At 46.5% G+C, this 21,400-nt stretch overlaps 2 protein-coding genes across 2 annotated transcripts in view; one reads left to right on the forward strand and one right to left on the reverse strand.

Moving 5' to 3' along the window:
• Positions 1-21,400, forward strand: part of NUP42 (nucleoporin 42) — a 1,164,542-nt gene that overhangs the window by 118,595 nt on the left and 1,024,547 nt on the right. The gene's annotated exons all lie outside the window — the stretch shown is intronic.
• On the reverse strand, positions 11,935-13,383 carry LOC126950032 (histone-lysine N-methyltransferase SETMAR-like). Its single transcript, XM_050783148.1, has one exon. The coding sequence runs from the start codon at positions 12,939-12,941 to the stop codon at positions 12,459-12,461; it is 483 nt and encodes a 160-aa protein (XP_050639105.1). The 5' UTR covers positions 12,942-13,383; the 3' UTR covers positions 11,935-12,458.

Here is a 21,400-nt window from a genome sequence, read left to right on the forward strand (position 1 = left end):
AAGGTCTATTACCTTAATTTTATCTGCAAAATCTCCTTTGCCATGTGACATAACATATGCATGGGTTCCAGGAATTAGGGTAATTATTTGGCCCATTATACTGACTATCAACAAAATCCAGGCAGGAGGTAGAGAAACACTGTTAAAAATGTTTAAGTAGTTTCAACTATGACCTACAAAAATGCCTGCTTTCATGCCAACAAAACTGGCTACATAATTTTCAGGGTACAGTGAATTGAAAAGTATTAAAATAAATATTATAAATATATATTTATATATATATGTGTGTTGTGTTTTAAAATTTTGTATTTTTAATGTTGCAGCTCCTTGGACATGGGGGATAGTCAAGAGGTGAGTGAGGACTCTCATGGGCCCCTAGGAGAATTGGTGTATGTGTCCCCTGGCTGCTGGCTTCCTCTGCTTTCTTGTCAGTTACTGGAACAACACAGCATGTTATAGCTTGGGACAGAGAAACACAGTCAGGCATCTCCCCTTCCCAGGGACCAGCTGCCCTAAGCCATTGTGGATGGGTGGCTCCCAAGGTATTGTGGCTTCCATGTTGGGATGCTCTAGATAACTGGATAGGGGGTGAATAAAAGGCTCATTCCTGCCAAGTCCCTTCCAACTGTGCTGTAGTGCTGGAAGCCCAGAGTGGAGGTGCACCCATGCCCTGCCTGCCGATGCCATGAAGCACATGTGTCCAGCCCAACCCCCTGCCTTGTCCAGGCACTGCCGGGCATGGAGGGTAGCAGCATTCACAAGTAGGAGGGTAAGGAACAGAAAGCCATGTGGGGCTTGGGGAGCCAGGGCATTGGACACAGGAAGCTGAGAGCTCATCCAGGGGAGACATGGAAGGTAGTAGCTGGAGGGACTGCATTTGAGCTGAGCCTTCAAGCCCCCAGCACATACTCCATGGTCCCATCGGATGTCATTACAAAACACAAATTCAAAGCTAAAATTTGTTTCGATATGGAAGTCACAAAGCATTACACCCCACACACAGGTCATTCTGAGCACACGGCCCTGTGTGACTGCACTGGTCACACAGCCACAAAGCCACCCTGCATGCCAGGATGAAGTCTCATCAGCACATGTAACTCCGTGGTTGCTCACAGCTGTCCTTCATCTGCTTAAGATCCTGTCCAGGAACTAAGCTCTGGAAAGGTTTTGAGCAGCCAGTCTTACTCCATCAACTCTGCTTCCCTTCAAATCAGCAATGTCCCTAGGGCCACTTCACGCTCAGCGAGCCATGGTGGCCCTTGTGCTTTCACACCAGACGCATGCCTTGGCCTAGAGAGCAGAACCACTGCCTGGCCAGCAGGAGACAAAGCCCCTTCCCTACAGTGCGCCTGTGGTGTTCCATTTCCACAAGGCAGGGATTAGTTCATGAGTATTAGTCGATTTTCATACTGCTCTAAAGAACTACCTGAGACTGGGTAACTTATGAAGAAGAGAGGTTTAATTGATTTACAGTGTCACAGGCTTAACAGGAAGCATGACTAGGAAGCCTCGGGAAACTTAGAATCATAGCGGAAGGTAAAGGTGAGCAAGAACGTCTTACCATGGCAGAGCAGGAGAGAGAGACAGTGATCGAAGCGGGGAGTGCAACACTTTTAAAACAACCAGATCTCGTGAGAACTCACTGTCATGAGAACAGCAAGGGGGAAGTCTGCCCCATGATTCAATCACCTCCCACCAGGCCCCTCCCTGACACGTGGGGATTACAATGCGAGATAAGATTTGGGTGGGGACACAGAGCCAAACCATATCACCATGCAAAGCACATACACTCAGCTGTTTTTAGGAGGAAATCAGTATGAATGAAATTGAATTTCATCCATGAAAGCAATTCAATTGAATGTCACAGTCCTCATAAGGTATTTATTTAAGGCAAGTCAAAGCTACTCAGTAGGGCATACAACAAATCAGGTTACTTCCTTGCTAAGAAGAGTTACCTCAACACCGCTGACACACTCCCATGCCAATAAGAACATGAGATGACTCAGTAAATATTCAGCAATGCCTTGGTCTCGCTAAGTGTTCCTGTCAACCACCAGAATGTAGGCACCATAGTTCTTGTAGCAGGTTGGAAGCAGCAGAGGGTTCAATTAAAAAAGGGAATCATCCATGACTGATGACTAATAATGTGGCAGTAATTGTAACATTTAAAAAACTGCCATCTATAATAAAAAATGCCTTCTAGGAGAGTGGATCCTGGGAGAATGAAAGGCTTTTTGCTTCTGCCAAGTTCCTAAATGGACTTGGAGAAGCAGAGTGTGACCTGGAGCTAAACTTTGGTGGAAGAGACAGAAGAAACTGAAATTGGAAGAATTTGGTTTTGCTCACAAGAGGGGAGACAGCAGAGGTATTGGGCGAAAAGCTGGAGCCTGCATTATAGACAAATGCCAAGAGTTTTGTTTTTGTTTTTTTTTTGAAACAGGGATGTCCTGAATGCAATATTAAGTTGTGTCTGTTGCTATAGTAACAGGATGATATAGAAATACTGATTGAGATTCATTCTTGACCCCAGAGGTTACAAAATGGTACAGGGGATAACAATGGGTACGGGGCATTATAGAGAACAAAGTACCCAGATACTCCAGGCTCATTAAGGCTACCGGCATTGATATGGAATCTGTGTAGACAATGAGTTAGCCTAACAGGGTGACCAACTCTTGCCATCAGCAGTCACACCAAGATAGGTCTGTGGACAGTAAAGGATTAACCTTGTCCAAAGGAAAGGTGTGGCCCTTGCTAAACTCCTGGGAGTTAACCTCTGTGTCTTAGAAATGTTCTACCTGATAAGAGTAAGAGTATCTTTGTTTAGGAGTCTTGGGCCAGGTAGCATCAGCTTAACCTCTGAAGAGCTGGAGACTGAAGTCAGGCGCGTGGGCTGTCAGCCATGCCTACATGACTGGCCCCCAATAAAAACCTTGGATGCCAAGGCTTGGGTGAGCTGCCCTGGTTAGTAATGATCTATGCACGTTGTGGCATGTCATTCCCGGAAGAAGGAAGTGCTGCTCCCTGACTCCACTGGGAGAGGACAACCAGAAGCTCACGCCTGGTCTCTCATGGACTCTGCTCTGTACCCCTCTTCCTATTATAGGAGTTAAGAGATTATTTTAGGCAGATAGAGAGGAAAGGGGGTCCTTAGGAAGTTTTTGTTTCTTTTAAAGCAGCTCCAGAAACATTTCTTGTCTAGCAGAAAAGCCCTGGTTCTTAGAGCTGGACAGGCAGCCTTTGACATGTAAATACTGGCCGTTAGAAACTGGGTCCACCCAAACATGGCGATTCCCACCGTGGTCCTCTTGCCCTTGCTGCTACATGTGCCTGGCAACATGGCCGCCCCCACGTATCCCCAGGTATGTAGAACATCATGGCGCCCTGTATTTGCATATTAAAAGGATAGGGTGGGAGGGCCGGTTGTTTCATGGGCTAGGTAAATGACATGCCTGGTCAAACCAATCCCCTAAGCCCTATGGAAATCAGGCACCGCCTCCTCCAGCCTCCTCATATAAGCAACCACTTTTCTGCCACACGGGGTTTTCTCTTTGTTGGAATCCCCTGCCTCTGTGTCTGTACAGGAGAGCTTCTTCCTAACTTCTTTCTTGCCTATTAAGCTCTCCACTCCTTAAAACCACTGCATGTGTGTCCGTGTTGTTTTATCCAATTCGACTTGAGAGGAAGAACCCTGGTGTTCCTCCACTCATCGGAGCCGTATCATTTTCTCTGCTGATTTTAATCTGTGTCCCTCCATTGTAACAAATTGTAACTGTGAGTATAGCAACTCTTCTGAGTTCTGTGAATCCTTCGAGAGAATCATGGAAGCTGACGGTGGTCTTGGGGACCCCCTGAACTGCAGCCTATCTCTTCTTCCCACCGGATGAGCTCCGAGGAAAGAAAGGGTGGGGAGAACAGAGCAGCCCCACCCCTCTTGGTTTCACAGGCCCAGATCGTGGGACCCTGCCCTTCCCTGAAAGGAATGATACTGAATATAACAGTGATGTTTCAAAAATATTTAAGATGATGGATATCCCAATTACACTCCTTTGATCTTTACAAATTATATGAATGTGTTAAATTGTCACATATACTTCAAAAATGTGTACATTATGTGTCAATAAAAAATTAACAAATTTTTATAACAAAAATCAGGCTGCTATAGTGAAAGTGGCTGGAAAGTAAGTCAGCCTGAGCTGTGGGGAGAGCCGGCCTGATGCCTTAAGCACCCGGCCCAGTGGGAGGAGACACTGAAAACAAGTTTCTTTTGGTGCCTTACCATTTGAGATGTCTCAGTGAAGTCCAGCACATTACAATATGAATCTGTTTGCTACTCACCAAATGACTTGTGTGTTACTAGTTTATTATTATTCATTTAATTATTATTTCTGGTGGGAGTCAAGAGGGTTGAACCAGCATGTGACTAGACAGTATAAACCAGAAGCAGCACATGTGGGACCAAAAGGATCCCTAGACTGTGCTAACTGGGCAGAGGCAGAACCCAGAGCTATCTCAGGCTAGTAGTGAGATAGTTCAGTTCACATTGTGTTGGGCAGATACTGCTGTGTTTCCCTTAAACATTTAAAATATCTCAAAATGCCCCAGGCACCTCAGTGCACAGTTTGGGAACTGCGGTAGTAAACTAACCCTCAAAGGTTGGAAGTAGCTTTCGATCATAGCTTTAAAACTTTAATAAGCACTTGAGTGATCAGGGGTCTTGTTTTAATGTGGATTCTAATTCAGTAGGTCTGGGGTAGGACACCCGAGATGCTGTTTTTCTAACAAGCTCCTGAGCATGGAGGATGCTGCCAGTTCATGGACCAGCAAGGCTTTATAAGATCTAGTCAGGAGAGGTGGGGCGGGTAACATAACAATCCAGGTCTCCAAAGCTCTTTTCCACAGCTATGCTCTTCCCATATAATAAACTGTAGAGAAAATTTAAAAATTCTATTAGTGGACTTTCAGTTCCCATTTGGCATATAGAGAAGCTTGGAAGTGATCTCTCCCATCCTTGCAGTAAGAAAAAAGGCTGAACAAACTGAAAATCAGCCCTTCATAGGACCACCACAGGATTGAGGCAACAGAACAAGCTGCTGCCCTTCAAAATTAGAGAGGCGAACAGTTAGATACAGAGAATCTCAACTTACCAGAAGAGGGGCTCAGAGCAGAAACCTCCTGGCGGCCAGGAAAGGTTAACGCGTAACTGACAAATTGTAGCTGGGAACAATGTTGAGCGTTTCAACTGGCCTTCTGTACTTCCCGTGAGCGTTTCCTGGGGGAGCCAAACCAGGTTCTCACAATGAAGATTAGAGACAATCCCCCAGCATTTCTGAGAGGGGAAGGGGAAAAGTAGCCTTTCTTAAATACACCCAGAGCCGCCTTCTTAACATTACTCCTCAGGAGAAACTATTTAAGGAGAGCTAGAAACTATTTAACTGGAACTAGAGGGAATGGGTGTGAGACCACAGGCACCCTGGGAATTAGCAAAGATCTCAGAGCAGGCTTGGACTTTCTTCCGCAGTCTGCAGAGCAGGGCAGGGTGGCCCTGGCTATATTTGAGCTGCATAAAGGTTACCCTCTTTATAAACGGGAGACAAGTGGGAAAGAGTCATCTGCTTGGCTTCTAAAACCAAAGAGGTGGGATAAGGGCATAAATTCCCCAAGTGGGTCATGGGATGGGATGGTGTGGTAACAGGGGCCACGGCTTCAGGCCTTTGGGTCCCAGGCCCACGTATTCCACCTAAGGGGGATGCAGCACCACACAGACACCTTTGCTTGGAATGTGCCCTGGGCCCTGGAGGAAGGCACCCCATCTTCACATGGTGTCACCTCTGAGCTGGAACTTCAGCAGAGGTTTTGAAAGCCATTCCATTGCTTTGTCAGCGGGCAGCTGAGGAATAATGTGGTTTGCGCTCTGACACATGGATCTTCTGATAATGTGCCCACCTCCCTTGCTGCAAAGTCGTCTGATAATAGTGCTGTCTGCGGCCCTGTGGGCAGAAAACACAAATCCATACCTGGAATATGTGTATTCTGTCAAGATGAATCTCTGTTCCCACAGGGTGCTAAGGGCTTAATATAACTTGCCACCACATGGCTGATTGGTCTCATCAAAGGGTGGTGCCATACTGGGGACTGAGCACTGGTTTCTCATCTGGGCAGGTTGGGTGTTTGGAGGTGGCAGAGTTCAGCCTGGGCAGGTGGGAGGGCACACTGTTGGGCTCATGCACAACTTCTGTATGCTACAACAGCTCCTCCATTCACAAATCTGCAGCACCTGCCCAGGGATGCCAAGACAGAGGCTGGCTAACAACAGCTGGTGGTCATTTTCTCTATATGTGAATGTGTAATATAAACAAAAACTTCCCAAGGACCCCTTTTGTTGTTTAGTGTCTCATCTTTAATGGCTCCTCTCTGGTGAGTATGAGTGTGTAATATAAAGATAGTCACACTTTGTGCCAAGTTCCACGTGTCTACCCATATCCTTCTATCTTGCTGTCCCCATTGTTCCAACCTTTCTCCTTCCAGGCCCCTGACCAGCCAGCCATTTGTTACTGCCATGAATGCAAGATACTCTTATTTTGGGCCTGTCTTCTTTGCACATAAAGTGGAAAACCAAGTGCACTTCTTAAAGGGTTTCCCACAAGGGGGATTTTTCATCACCACTGTCCTTCAAGGCCACCCGTGAATGGGGCCGTGATGCCGTAGATGTCCATTTTCAGCTTGCTTTCACATACCAACCTGGCCCATTCGTGAAAACAGCTTGGACTTTTTCCTCTTCTGCCAGCTGGTCAGAGGGAGAGGTAGTGAGGTGAAGTGGTGGGGGATGTGAGAGTTGGGCTACCTGCCCTTTTGGCTTGTTTGGGCATTCAACCTGCTCATGCACCATTGCATGAGTATCTCTTTCCACCTCAGGATGAATTCCTGCGGGCTTCACCCTACATTACGCTTGGTGGGTTGGACAGAACCCAGCTCTTGATGGCCTGCTCTGGTCACATAACAGGGCATCCTATGTGCCCCTTCTGAAGCAAGCCTCAGTAGCACACCAGGAGCTGTTTATTAAAGAGCATTTAATTCTCTGCTGAAAATGTCATGGCCATACTCCAGAACCTTGGGGATCTAAGTTTGGCTCTCCCATTGGAGCTCACCATTAACACCACACAGCATATTTTCCCACCATGGAAATCATAGGCTCTGGTGAGTGCTGCAGTCCCAACAACAGAGCTATTTACACTGCAGAAGCTGGAATCTCTACAGAGTTCCTTCCTGCTTTGAACCTCCCTCCAAGCTGGCATCTGTTTGTGTTCTCCGTGACATAGTTTGGAGCAGTAACCATTGTTATGGAAGCTGTTGTCTCCAGAGCTCCAAGGGTCCAACCAGGGTTCTTCCTAGTGATTAGAGGCTCAACATGCAATAATACATTCTTTATTTTGGAGAGGAAGTTCTAGAAATCCCAGACCAAAGGGCCTTTAATATTTTTCTGATGTGGTGGACCTGAGTCTTCCTAGCAAAGGTGCCATATCTGGTCCAGTCCCTGCAACTGGGGCTACTATTTGGTTGAGTTTGCAGCATCCCACTGTTATCTTCAGGATTTGTTTGTTTGTTGTAGGGACCAGAACTGGTAAATTAGGTAAAAACTGCACCTTTCAAATTTTTAAGAGTGGCTATAATTTCTACAATTTTCCCCAGGATGTGAAATTATCTCGGCCAGGGTTGGGTATAGTTTTAGATGTTTCTGTTGGTTTTCCCCAGTGCAATAACTCTTATCACAGAGGCCAAAGCACCAACGTGGGACTTGTGCTCGTTATTAAGAATGGTGATTCCACTGTGCATCCATAAAAAGGAATGAGATCACGTCCCTTGCAGGGATATGGATGAAGCTGGAATCCATCATCCTCAGCAAACTAACACAGGAACAGAAAACCAAACACCACATGTTCTCACTCATAAGTGGGAGTTGAACAATAAGGGCACATAGACACAGGGAGGGGAATGACACACCAGGGCGGTGGGAGGTGAGACGAGAGAGAGCATTAGGGCAAATAGCTAATGCATGTGGGGCTTAAAAACTAGATGATGGGTTGATAGGTGCAGCAAACTACCATGGCACACATATACCTATGTAACAAACCTACACATTTTGCACTTGTATCCCAGAACTTAAAGTTAAAAAAAAAAAAAGGATAGTGATTCCAATCACATATTCAACACTGAGGAAAATGGCTGGCTACCCGGTGGGCCCACAGGCCCAGTGGATCTACTGGAGCCAGTCCTGGGCCAGGACTCCATTGGTTACCTGCTCCCCATATCCTGCCTCTAACTGGGGGCTCAGGATGAAGCTCTGGAGCTTTGCCTCTCAGTGCCAACTTGGACCCTGCATGTACCAGTCCTTGACATGTTTGGGTCTTCCCCTGCCCCCAGTGCATGTTTACCTGAGTAAATGGCAGTAAATCTCTTTGAGGAAAGACTGTGGAATCATTATCATGTGTGCTTGACTTCTTGTCACAGGGTCTTCACCCTGGAACTCAGCCTCTCTGTCAGTTAGTGGGATCTGACTTTGAAAACTTGTTTGGGTCTAGCAACTGGGTAAAGGATGAGGACCTTTTCACTGGGACAACTGCCATCTTTGATTTTGTTTGATTGTACATGTTGGTCAGTACCTTTGACAGCTGTCCATTCATTCTGTCCCTAGGGTTACTGTGTCCTGTCACCCATCTCCATTAATGTTCAGACTCTGCTGTCACTGTATTAGTAACCACCTGGCTTTTGTGACAATTGACCACAACCACCTTCTCCATTGTTTGGGGCACCTGTTGGCCTCACTGTTGTCTGTGAATTCAGTTTTGTGATGTTCTATTTTATCATCATCCCTTGGCTATGGAGGATGGTCCCAACAGTAGTGCATTCTTCATCGCTTTGGTGAAAGGTGTGTTCTTTAGGCCCTCCTCCAGAGCAGTCTTCCGGGGGGTTTTCTGGGCTAATAGTGGACCCACTGCAGCATGCACAGGGTGATGCTTCTACATGCCAAGGAGCGCCAGAGATTGCCAGCAAACCACCACAAATCTCAGTTCGTGTTCCAGGGTTGCTGTCACAAACTACCACAAACTAGGTGCCTCAAACAACAGAAATGTATCATCTCACAACTCTGGAGGCTAAAAGTCTGAGATGAAAGTGTCAGAGGCATGGCTCCTTCTGAGAGCTCTGAGTGAAGGGTTTGTTCTGGGCCATTCTCCTTGGCCTGTGGATGGTGGTCTTCTCCCTGCGTCTTCACAGCATCGTCCCTCTATGCATCTCTCTTCAAATTTTCCCTTCTTTTTCTTTCTTTTGAGACGGAGTCTCACTCTGTCACCCAGGCTAGAGTACAGTGGCCCGATCTCAGCTCACTGCAAGCTCCACCTCCTGGGTTCACGCTATTCTCCTGCCTCAGTCTCCCAAGTAGCTGGGATTACAGGCGCCCGCCACCACACCTGGCTAACTTTTTGTATTTTTGGTAGAGACGGGGTTTCACCATGTTAGCCAGGATGTTCTTGATCTCCTGACATCGCGATCTGCCCTCCTCAGCCTCTCAAAGTGCTGGGATTACAGGCATGAGCCACTGCACCTGGCCAAATTTTCCCTTCTTAAAAGGACACGGGTCATATTGGATTAGGAACCCTACTCAGCTCCAGGATGACCTCACCTTTAGTTCACTAATTACATCTGCAAAGGCCGTGTTTCCAAATAAGATCACATTCTGAGGTGCTGAGGGTTAGGACCTCAACATATGGATTTTGGAGGACACAATTCATACATAGCAATATGTGTGGTAGCAACAATTATTAAACACCCTTTATAAATTCATAACTTCAAAAGAAGAGCTCCTGAATCCCAGTTTTGGGATGCAGGGAATATTACCCCGGTGGCAATGGCTCACATACCCCCGCATTCTTTACTATAGGACACACGGGCAAGCCTCCAGCTTCTTGGAGGATGGACCCGTGCGGGTGACATCTGCAAATATAACATGAAGTACAGGCAAGACAAGAGCAGGAAATGATTAAGGAATGTTGACAAACTGTGATTTTTTCTAGTATTTTAAAAAGATGCTTTCTTAAACTTGTCTTCATTTTATATTCCCTTAGATATGTTACCTGAAGCACAAAAATGTGGAAAACTACTGCACTAACAACAATCTGATGAAAAGGTTGGACGGTTGGCTTCCCTCAGCTGATTTGTGGTCACTACTGGGCTCTTGTTGTCTTCTTAAAGTCTCACTTTAGCTCCTGCCAATCAGACATCCTCGAAGCCCAGTGCCGGGCAGTTTGGATCTGAGTCAAGCAGTAATCATAGTGATTGGGCTTGGTCTGGATTCTCTGAATGAAACTTTTGCAGATGAGCCTTTTTCAGCAGTGGCTGGGCACCCTTGCGAGATGAACCACCAGATGGCGCTCAATGCTCAATAAGAAAAGAGCCTGGCGTGTCCTTCAGACCCTGAGGGCATGATACTCTTGCGGACCCACAAAAGTGTTTTCATTTATTTTAAAATCAGAAGAAAAAAAGTGAATATAATACTCCTGGATTAGATTCACCTTTCTACTAATGCAATCATTAAATATACTTTCATACATACACTTTCAAAAATTTGTGTGTGTGCGTGTGTGTGCGTGTGTGTGTGTGTGTGTGTGCGTGTGTGTGTGTGTGTGTGTACAGAAGGGGCTCAGGGAGCCAAAGTGCCTAGGGCCCAGGAAAGTCATACCGAGGACCTGGCCTGGTGGTTTTTCTGTATCATATGTGGGATGTAGATCAAAGGTGTCAGTGAATTTCATGTCAGGTCCAGGCGTGTCTCTTTTTGCGGACATCTTTCAATTGCATGCATTCATGTGTTTATTTAACTCAATAGGTCCCTTCTCAGTTACATGTCCTTTTTCTGTTTGTTCGTTTTTGGTTTTGTTTTTTGAGACAGGGTATCTCTCTGTTGCCCAGGCTGGAGTGCAGTGCTGTGATCTCGGCTCACTGCAACCTCTGCCTCCCAGGCTCAGGTGATCCTCCCACCTCAGCCTCCCAAGTAGCTGGGACTACAGGCATGCGCCACCACACCCAGCTAATTTTTTTTTTTTTTTTGTAGCGACGTGGTTTTGCCATGTTGCCCAGGCTGGTCTCCAACTCGTGAGCTCAAGCGATCCGCCCACTTTGTCCTCCCAAAGTGTTGGGATTACAAGCGTGAGCCACTGCTCCCGGCCCCACATGTCCTTTTGATTCTGCTTCCTAAATATCACTCCAGTCTATCACCTTTTCTGTGAATCCACCGTGGCCACCTTCATTCAGGCCACTGGTACCTTTCTCTTGGACTTTTACAATAGCTTCCTGTTGGGCATTTTGTTTCCAGTCTTGTCTCCTATATATATATCCAAGGCAATCTTCTAAAAATCAAATCTGCTCATGTCAGTTTTTTGCTTTAAAACTTTCTGTGACTCGGCTGGGCATGGTGGCTCACGCCTGTAATCCCAGCACTTTGGGAGGCCGAGGTGGGCAGATCACGAGGTCAGGAGATCGAGACTATCCTGGCTAACATGGTGAAACCCCGTCTCTACTAAAAATACAAAACATTAGCTGGGCGTGATGGCGGGCGCCTGTAGTCCCCGCTACTCGGGAGGCTGAGGCAGGAGAATGGCGTGAATCCTGGAGGCGGAGCTTGCAGTGAGCTGAGATGGCGCTACTGCACTCCAGCCTGGGCGACAGAGTGAGACTCCGTCTCAAAAAAATAAATAAACAAACAAACAAATAAATACATGCATAAAAATAAAACTTTCTGTGACTCTTTGCTGCCTAAAGTGCCTGTTTCTGAGGTAGGGTGTGTGTCCTCGAGGAGGCAGGTAAGGTAATTCATGGCAGCATAGAAGAAAGACAGAACTCTTGTTTGTATTTACCTTTAATCTGATCCTTGAAACACTTGTATTTTTGTATGCTTTATTTATTTACACAATACATGTATATTATTCATAAATATAACATGTATTGGGAAAGTTATGGGATACCTTTCTTTTTTTCTTCACCAAAAGGATGCATCATCAAAAGTGTTTGGAGACCTTAAAAATGATGTCCAAATTTGTTAGAATTACAGTAGGTCTTCCTGATATGAATCAGATTTACCTTTGAGATCTTACCTGCTTAGTTCTAGCCACACAGGACACCCCAGGCTGCAAGCTCTTAAGCTTTCATGCATTTATGAACATTCCATACACAGAATGCACCTCCCCAATCATCATTCCTCACCTAATCAACTCCAACTCCTCCTTCACCATCCAGCTCCCTGGGATCTTCTCAGAGTTCCTCTCTCCTGTGTGCTGCCTTAGCTGCCTTAGTGTAGGTTGGTGCACAAGTCATTGAGGTTTTAGACCGTGAATTTTAAATCATTAGAACTAGACTCAAACACATCTTCATTAATCAAAGTAGGAACCATTGCAATCAACACATTTTTGCTAGCGATTAATAAGTCTGTTTATTCCTGTAGTGTAAAAATCTGTGCTTCGGGATTCGACGAACTCTTGGAACCCATTTTCTGCATCCTGTTGGTTGGGGAAGCATTTTCCCTGCAAAAAGTTATCGAGATGCTTGAAGAAGTGGTAGTCAGTTGACGAGAGGTCAGGTGAATGTGGCAGATGAGGCAAAAGTTTGTAGCCCATTTTGTTCAACTTTTGAAGCTTTGGTTGTGCATTGTCGTGAAGAAGAATTGGGTCATTTCTGTTGACCAATGCTGGCTGCAGGCGTTGCAGTTTTTGGTGCATCTCATCAATTTGCTGAGCATACTTTTCAGGTGTAATGGTTTCACCGGGATTCAGAAAGCTGCAGTGGATCAGACCGGCAGCAGACCACCAAACAGTGACCATAACCTTTTTTGATGCAGGTTTGGCTTTGGGAAGTGCTTTGAAGCTTCTTGTCGGTCCAGTCACTGAGCTGGTCATCACCAATTGTATAAAAGCCACTTTTTGTTGCGTGTGGCAATCCAATTGAGAAATGGTTCACCGTTGCATTGAATAAGAGAAGACACTTCAAAATGATGATTTTCTTGATTTTTGATCAGCTCATGAGGCACCCACTTATTGGGCTTTGTCACCATTCCAATTTGCCTCAAATGCTGATGTTGAGTTCTGCAGCAACTTCTTGTGTAACTATAAGAGGATCAGCTTTGATGATTGCTCTCAGTTTGTCATTGTCAACTTCCAATGGCCCACCACTACGCTCCTCATCTTCAATTCTCTCGTCTTCTTGAATTGCCACTGCACTGTACATTCGTTAGCAGTTCCTGGGCCACATGTGTTACTGACGTTATGAGTTGTCTCTGCTGTTTTACGACCCATTTTGAACTCGAGTAAGAAAATCACTTGAATTTGCTTTATGTCTAACATCATTTCTATAGTCTAAAATACACATAAAATAAACAGCAAGTAATAAGTCATTAGCAAACAAACGTAAAGTGAGAAATGCCCATTAAAATGAAGTAGAACATAACCACATTTATTTAAGAATGTATTCCAGTATTAAACAGCAAATTCCAACAATCCAAAAACTGCAGTTACTTTGCACTCACCTATTTGTTTCATTTTATTTTTCCTTTACCATGTTGTGAGGAGCATGTTTGTGTGTGACTACATTTATAGAGCAGCTATTAGATGCAGGGCACAGTGTGAGTCATTTCTATATATCATTTCAATTCATCTGTCCTCTAAGTGACCAACTCATCTTGATATGCCTGGGATTTTCTAGGTTTTAGCACTGGAAGTTCTGTGTCCCAGGAAACCCTTCAGTCTCAGGCAAACCAGGACGAGTGGTCAACCTATAAAATAATCCATCATGTAGATGAGAAAGTCAAGGCTCAGAGAAGTTATAAAAACTTAGCTGAGCTCATGAAGCTAATTAGGGGTGGGACCTGGCTGTGAACCTCAGAAAACCCGTGCTCTGTCCATCATGTTGTCATGCTGCCTGTTCATGGGCAGGGACTGGTCTCATTTCACTTTGTATCTTCATGCCTGCTGTGATCCCTGGCATATCTGATGAATGCATGCATGAGTTCACCAATACATAATCAAACATTTATTACATAGCGACCCTGTGCACTAATTAAGCCATGCCTCCTCCCATCCTGTGATTCTGCATAGTCACAGAATGTTAGAAAATCCAACTCAGCGGTGATGACTTGCCCAAGGTCACAGTGCCAGAAAGATGGTAGAGTGAGAGCAGAACCCATGTTTCCTGACTCATACTGCAGGGATCATTCTTTTCTTTTTTCTTTGTTTTTTGGAGATGGAGTGTCACTCAGTCACCCAGGCTGGAGTGCAGTGGAGCGATCCCGGCTCACTGCAGCTCCGCCTCCCGGGTTCACGCCATTCTCCTGCCTCAGCCTCCCTAGTAGCTGGGACTATAAGTGTCCGCCACCATGTCCGGCTAATTTTTTGTATTTTTAGTAGAGACGGGGTTTCACCGTGTTAGCCAGGTAGTATCGATCTCCTGACCTCGTGATCTGCCCGCCTCAGCCTCCCAAAGTGCTGGGATTACAGGCATGAGTCACCGCACCTGGCTGGGATCTTTTAGTTAGAGCTCTACATGAGATAAACTGAGGGGCAGAGGAAATAATGAGAGAAGACTGAGCTCTTTTCAGCATCTAACTGAAGACACTAAAGCAGCTCTGAAATGCCAGCATTTGTACTGTTTAAAAAACACGAAGATTGGGAACTTATTTTCTTAAAAGGAAAGAAGAGTAACACTGTCAAAAAGGAGTGTTTTCCACATTGGGAGGGCTTTGTACAGAAGCAAGAAATGGAGGAACTGCCACATTTGGCACCCAAGAGGACGCCTTTTTTTTTTTTACTGTGTGAATCCTCCCCACTCCCACCTCAGCCCACCCCGCAACAGTCAAGCTTTGGGTCCAAACCAATCTGGCATCTTTAAAATGGAAGCACTGTTTGGAGACAAAGTGACCAGGCACTGCCGGCCAGAGAAGGGACAATGCCCCACACCCACGGCCTGCCTGCTCTGAAATGCCTATTTATCTCCATTTTTATCGACATCTCTTGGCTTCCAGGCCCTGTTTGTGCTTTGTCCTTGGTCCTTATTGACCTATTGGATTCGGAGGGGAAGCTCAGCCGCAGGCAAAAGGGTATTTTAATCCACAGTGGAAAACATGGGTTCCTCTAGCGCAACTGGCAGCTCCCAGCATCTTGACCCTGACCTTTTCAGCAGCATGTGGCCACACACTCTACCCAGGCCAAAGAACAAAAGGGCCCCAGGGCACACATTGGGGCCAAGAAAAGGAACCGAATGATGGAATGTTGTTGACTTTTCCGTCTGAATCTGCCTTCGAGACTCTTGCATGGGAAAAAAGGGTGGAGAAGGGGCGGAAACAAAGCTTAGTCTTTGTCTGATTCAGTCTTTGCACTCCCCCTGCCCCCTCCTCTGGCGGGCCATGGAGGCCACACCTGGCACACCTGGGCATGTTCAAGATGCTTATAAAGGGCTGGGGAAGCAGGGCTGCTCAGTCATTGTGAGAATCTGGGAAATTCTCAGTCCTCATGGGTTCTGTGAGCAGCCAAGGTGATCAGCCCTGGCAGGATGGTCAGGGGTGGCAGTGAAGAGGCTTGACTGATTGACAGGTGAGCAGAGGATGGGACTCTCGGCAGCCCTCATCAGTGAGTGTTGCTTCTGAGCACAGCTCGGCTAATGTCCCATGCTGTTCCGGAGCCTCAAGGAAGAATGGGCTGATGGTGGTCCCAGGCTTCCTAGACCAAGTGAAGCTGGCACAGACCTCTGGCGTGGCTGACTCGGAACCTGTTCTGGGAACGTGAACTTGGATTCACCTTAGCAGTAAGTGCTGAGGAATGTGCTGGAATTGCTGCCAGTTCCTGGGACAGGCAGACCCCAGAACACTGGAAGAGATCTGAAGGGACCTCCCTGGCACCCCCACCAGCTCCATGGGCTCCACACTCAATCAAGCAGGTCGTTGGTTATCTCCACCCTCACGCGGTCTGGAAGCCCAGCAGGCAGGGTTTGCTCTGTGATGTGACAATGCTGCTGAGTCTCCTGTCACTCACCGCAGCACCTCTGGGTAGTGAATGGCGTGTTTCCTGGGTCCATGACAGTTACCATAGCTCTTCCAGGACCACACAAGTGCCTGCCTTGTTCTGGTTTTGTGATGAACATAAATGTAAAGAAGGCAGCCCATGCTTGAGGGGACATTTAGTGTATTGGGAGGTGAGGAGGAGGCCAACTAGTCCAGAGGCTCTGACTTGGTTGGAGAGGGGTAATGCCAGGGGTTAGGAGGGTGCTTGGTTCGGGGGAATCCGGTGTAGGCTAGAGGGGCCAGTGCAGGTTTCCTGGAAGTGCCGAGACCTGGGGCATGAAGAAGAGTTACTTATGTGAGGAGGAGAGAGGAGATCCAGACCAGAAAGTCCACATCCACTACACCAGAAGCTCCACCAGTTCCGGAACCACACTCCCTGGACTGGCTCTGGAATGTATCCCCGTGTTTAGCACAGCGCCTCCTAGTGCTCCCAAGTCCTTGCTTGATACTTGGCTGTTGAACAAATAAGCTCAAAGGCTTGGAGGTGAGTGCCTGAATGTTTTAGCTGGACTGGAGTGGAGCTTAGGAATGTGTCCCCTGGGGTGTGGGGCAGGGACAGGGAGCAGAAGCCGGAGGTGAGTCTGGGGAAGGACAATGGCTGGGAAGTCGCTTTTGGGCACTTGTACTTTCTCCTGAGGGCCAGGGGTCGGGGTGGGGAGAGACTGGAGAACTGCTTCTCCATCCTTTCCCTGCCCTCACTTTCTTCATTTCCTTAGGAGCCAACAGACCTGTGCAAACCTCAGCTTTCGCCAGTTAGCTCCTTTTCCATCTTCTTGATTTCTGTATTTTTTAAAAAACAAGGCTGCATTATATCGTAGGAGAACAATAACCCACTGGACCATGTCCTGGTAAGGCAGAGCTGCAAAGCCATGGCCTCATCACTGTAGACACAAGCTTCCAACAGTGCCCCATTGTAGCATTTGATTTAACTCAGCCAGTCAAGAACATGCATTTCTGACTTAAATTCTGCACAGCATCACCATATCCCCAGCAGATGTCACTAATGTCTCACATTTTGGTCATGCCAGCAGCACGCATCTCAGTCAACAAATATTTATTAAGCAGCGAATGTGCATTGTGCGCCAGGCTGAGCACTTTGTAGATAAAAATTCCTGGGGCATGACCCAGGACATGAAGAAAAGTTAACTTAAGTGAGGAGGAGAGAGGAGATCCAGGTCAGTTTTTGATGACAGAGGAAGGTAACATAAAAAAGTAATGGACTGTCTGAAAAGTTCTTTCCCATTGAGGTACAAGTTTGTTTCTGGCTATGCAATGTGAAATTGGAATTGAATGTCTGGGACCACCTCGAAGCTTGTTTCAAAGGCCTATTGCTACATGTCCTTTAGACAGATTTTATTTCAACTTGGCTAATTGAATCTCTAATGACAGAAGTGTAATTCATATTTCTATATTTCTTCTGGGAAGGAAAGCCCGAATGAGAAGGCAGCACTAAACAAAACTGTGAAGTCAAAGTTGAAAGTATGGTTGCTAGAGGAAGACTGTCGAGAGCCCCATGAGGTGGTTTCCCCCTGAGATGGCTTGTTTCCCAAGGGGGTGGTGTCTATTTGGTTGGACTTGAAGAAGTTCTATGCGTCGAAGTTGCTCCACATGGCTGTGCTGAGAATGCTTGGAGCTTGGACCTGGAGATTTGAAGCATCAATATTTAGCAAGTATTCATCCAGCACAACACAGCTCATAGAATGGCTGTGACTCTGGTGAAATCCCAGATGTGGATGATGTAGAAGGGCCCCTAAATCAAGCATACAAGTCAGACTTGGTGCAAAGAGACTATTGTTAGTTCCAATCCATGTCTATCTAATGGACATCTCAAACCAAATATGTCCTGAACTGAGTTCCTGCTATTCTCCTTCAAACCTGCCATCTCCAAGGTCTTTTTCATTCCAATTAGTTGCAATTCCATGGTTTCAGTTGATCAAAACAAAAATCTTGTGGTCAACTCTTAACTGTTCTCTTTCTCCATAACTAATTTATCAGCAAACGATATCAGATGTATCTTCCTAAATATATCCAGAATTACTCTGTGTCATATCACCCCATGCCACCGCCTTGTGGAAGTCACCATTGTATTTGCTTGTATTATTGCAATAAGCTCACTGATTTCCCTACTTCCACCTTTGCCCCTATTTGTTCTGAAATTCAGTAGCCGGAGTGGTCACGTCCTTCTCTGCTTAAAATCTTCCAGTGGTTCTCATCTGACTTAAGGTAAACATCAAGGCTCCACATGACCTGGCCCCAGTTATCTCTGACCTCCTTTACTTCTCTTCCTTTCCTGACTGGCCCCAGCCGCACTAGGGTCCTCGTTGGTCCCTGAACTCCAAGGGGCACGCTCGACACCTTTGCACTTGGTGTTCCCTCTGCCTAGAATGCTTTTTCCCCAAGGATTTCATGGGTGGGTCCCTCACTTCCTTCAGGTCTTCCCAGCAAAGCTACATGAGTTTCTCAGGGCTACTGTAACAAAATACCACAAGCTGGGTGGCTCAAACAACAGAAATGTATTGCTTCACAGTTTTGGAGGCTGGAAGTCTAAGATCAAGGTGCTGGCAGTGTCTGTTGCTTTTGAGGGCTGTGAAGGAAAGGTCTGCTCCAGGTACTCCCCTCCATCCCCTGCCCCCAACATGAGTGGCCACCTTCATGCTCACATGGATGTTCTCCCTGCCTGTGTCTGTCTCTAGATTTCCCTGTTAGGAGAACACCAGTCACATTGGATTCAGGCCCACCCTAAAACCTCATTTTCAGTTGATTACCTCTGTGAAGACCCTATCTCAAAAAAGGTAATAATCTGAGATATTAGAGATTAGGATTTTAAACATTAAATTCCAGGGGGGACACAGTTCAACTCGTAAAAAAGACCCTCCCTGGTTGCCCTACTTAAAATCCCACCCAGTTAGGGAGCCTGGCACTCCCTAACTCCCTTCCCTGCCTTAGCTTTTTTTCTCTTGAGAACGTTATTACCATCTAATGTGCTGCTACGTGTTACCTACCTGTTTTGTTTATGGCCTATCTTTCTTTTCCCTTGGATCAAAGTTCCATGAAGAAGAGGTCTTTGCTGGGTGTGGTGGCTCACGCTTGTAATCCCAGCATTTTGGGAGGCCAAGGAGGGCAGATTATGAGGTCAGGAGTTTGAGACCAGCCTGGCCAAGAGACCAGTCTGGCCAATATGGTGAAACCCTGTCTCTACTAAAAATACAAAAATTAGCCGGGTGTGGTGGAAGGCGCCTGTAGTCCCAGCTACTCCGGGGGGCTGAGGCAGGAAAATTGCTTGAACCCAGGAGGTGGAGGTTGCAGTGAGCCAAGATCACACCATTGGACTCCAGCCTGAGCAACAGAGTGAGACTCCGACTCAAACAAAACAAAATAAAAAAGGGGGTCTTTGTTCATAGTTGTTTTTCCATCACCTAGAATAGTACCTGGCACACAGTAGATGATCAGTACATAGGATAGAAGATGGAGCTGATGAGGGCCGCTGTAGACTAATGTTAATGAGCTAATATTACCAGGTAGAGAGATGGGGGAGGGGAGGTCAGCTATTGGTTGATTTAAGGAAGAAAAACACCATGTAAGTATAACATGGGGCCCGGGGTGAACCATCCCTTTTTTGGCCTCTCCTGCTCTTTACAAAGGGGACTTCATCTCAACCAGGCCTCAGAGTGCAGGCTCTCCCCTTTAGCTTGCAGACTGAGTTCTAAATGAAACCAGAGATTTCCCCCAAGCACAGAGCACGCCACAGAGCACAGTGAACAGCCTGCTCTTCTCAGGCCCTTGTCTGAAATGATGATGCTTCCATGTGGCAAATCGGCAGCCCAAGGTTTGGAAGGGGAGCTGCTGTTCAGGGATTCCTGGCCTGGAGTCCCTACACAGGGACAACAGGGAAAGGAATGGGGTGGTGTCTAGCAATAGTGCTTTGCCCAGTCCTCAGAGAAGTTGTGGCCCAAGGTCTAGTCAGCATTTTTGCTTCTTGTGTTAGCAATGTTAATAATAACATGAATACTAACAGGAGTATTATCCCAACTTGGCAAGCTATAGGAAGATACCTTTATTCAGGTAAATCAGCCAATACTTAGGGAACCATTGCTTTGTCCTGGCATCGTGCAAGGCATGAGGGGATTCCAAAAGGAAATCTCTCATATTCCTATTTCACTTTAGCATGAACAAAGAACTCGCACATGCATTGGCCATTTCATTCTCACAACTGCCCTGTGATAGAGATGTTCTATTATCTTGTTTGACAAGAAGGGGAAGGAGGATAAGAGAAGTCAAATGACTTACCCACAGCCATGTATATTCAATGATTGAGGAAAAATGTGGGTACGCATCTTCTGGCATGCATCGTGTATTAACAACAGGCCGGGCATGGTGGCTTACACCTGTAATCCCAGCACTTTAGGAGGCTGAGACTGGAGGATCACTTGAGCACAGGAGTTTGAGACCATCCGGAGCAACATAGCGAGACCTCATCTCTAAAATATATATATATACACACACACACACACACACACATATATATATGTATACATACACACATACATACATATAAGCCCAGTGCAGTGGTGCTCACCTGTAGTGCTAGCTACTCAGGAGGCTGAAGCGAGAAGACCCCTTGTGTCCATGAGTTCAAGGCTGCAGTGAGCTAAGATCATGCTGCTGAACTCCACTCTGGGTGACAGAGTGAGACCTTGTCTTTAAACACACACACACACACACACACACACAAAGTATCATTAATTGGATGTGAACTATGTACCACGCACTGTATTTAGCACTTTATATGCACTTTCTCATTTTACTTTTCACACAATTTTATGAGGTAGGGAGCATTTTATGAGATGCAGCAATAGCAGTCAAGAGCAAGGTAGAAACTTTTGCCAGTTCTCCCAGCTCTTGATAATGGAAGGTGGTTCCTGAAAGAGTAGCAGGTGCAATCGGCTGCAGGAATTCAGATAAGAGATGGGGGCGGGGGCTCGGTGTCAGATGGGTCATCCAGGAGGGCTTTGGAGTACACCAATCCTTATTTGGTAGGTAGAGAAGGAGTTCTGGGCACACTGTGTTGAGTGGGCAGAGAAGGGACAGGCCAATCCTGAGTGCTGGGGCCCGGCAGGGAGGCTGGGAGATGAGCAGGATGGGGCTGGACGGTGGGAGGCCAGGAGTACAGTGAGGAGCCAGGCAGACCGAGTCCCTGCCATTTGAGAGGCAGTAGCCAGCTTGGCACTTGGCAGCGTGCCCTGATGCATTGATTCCAGGGACTTTTCTGTTTATTGCAGGCATTCATCCCTGGTGGGACTGTGGAGT

This window comes from Macaca thibetana, chromosome 3, assembly GCF_024542745.1.
Source record: "Macaca thibetana thibetana isolate TM-01 chromosome 3, ASM2454274v1, whole genome shotgun sequence".
Lineage (NCBI taxonomy): Eukaryota > Metazoa > Chordata > Mammalia > Primates > Cercopithecidae > Macaca > Macaca thibetana.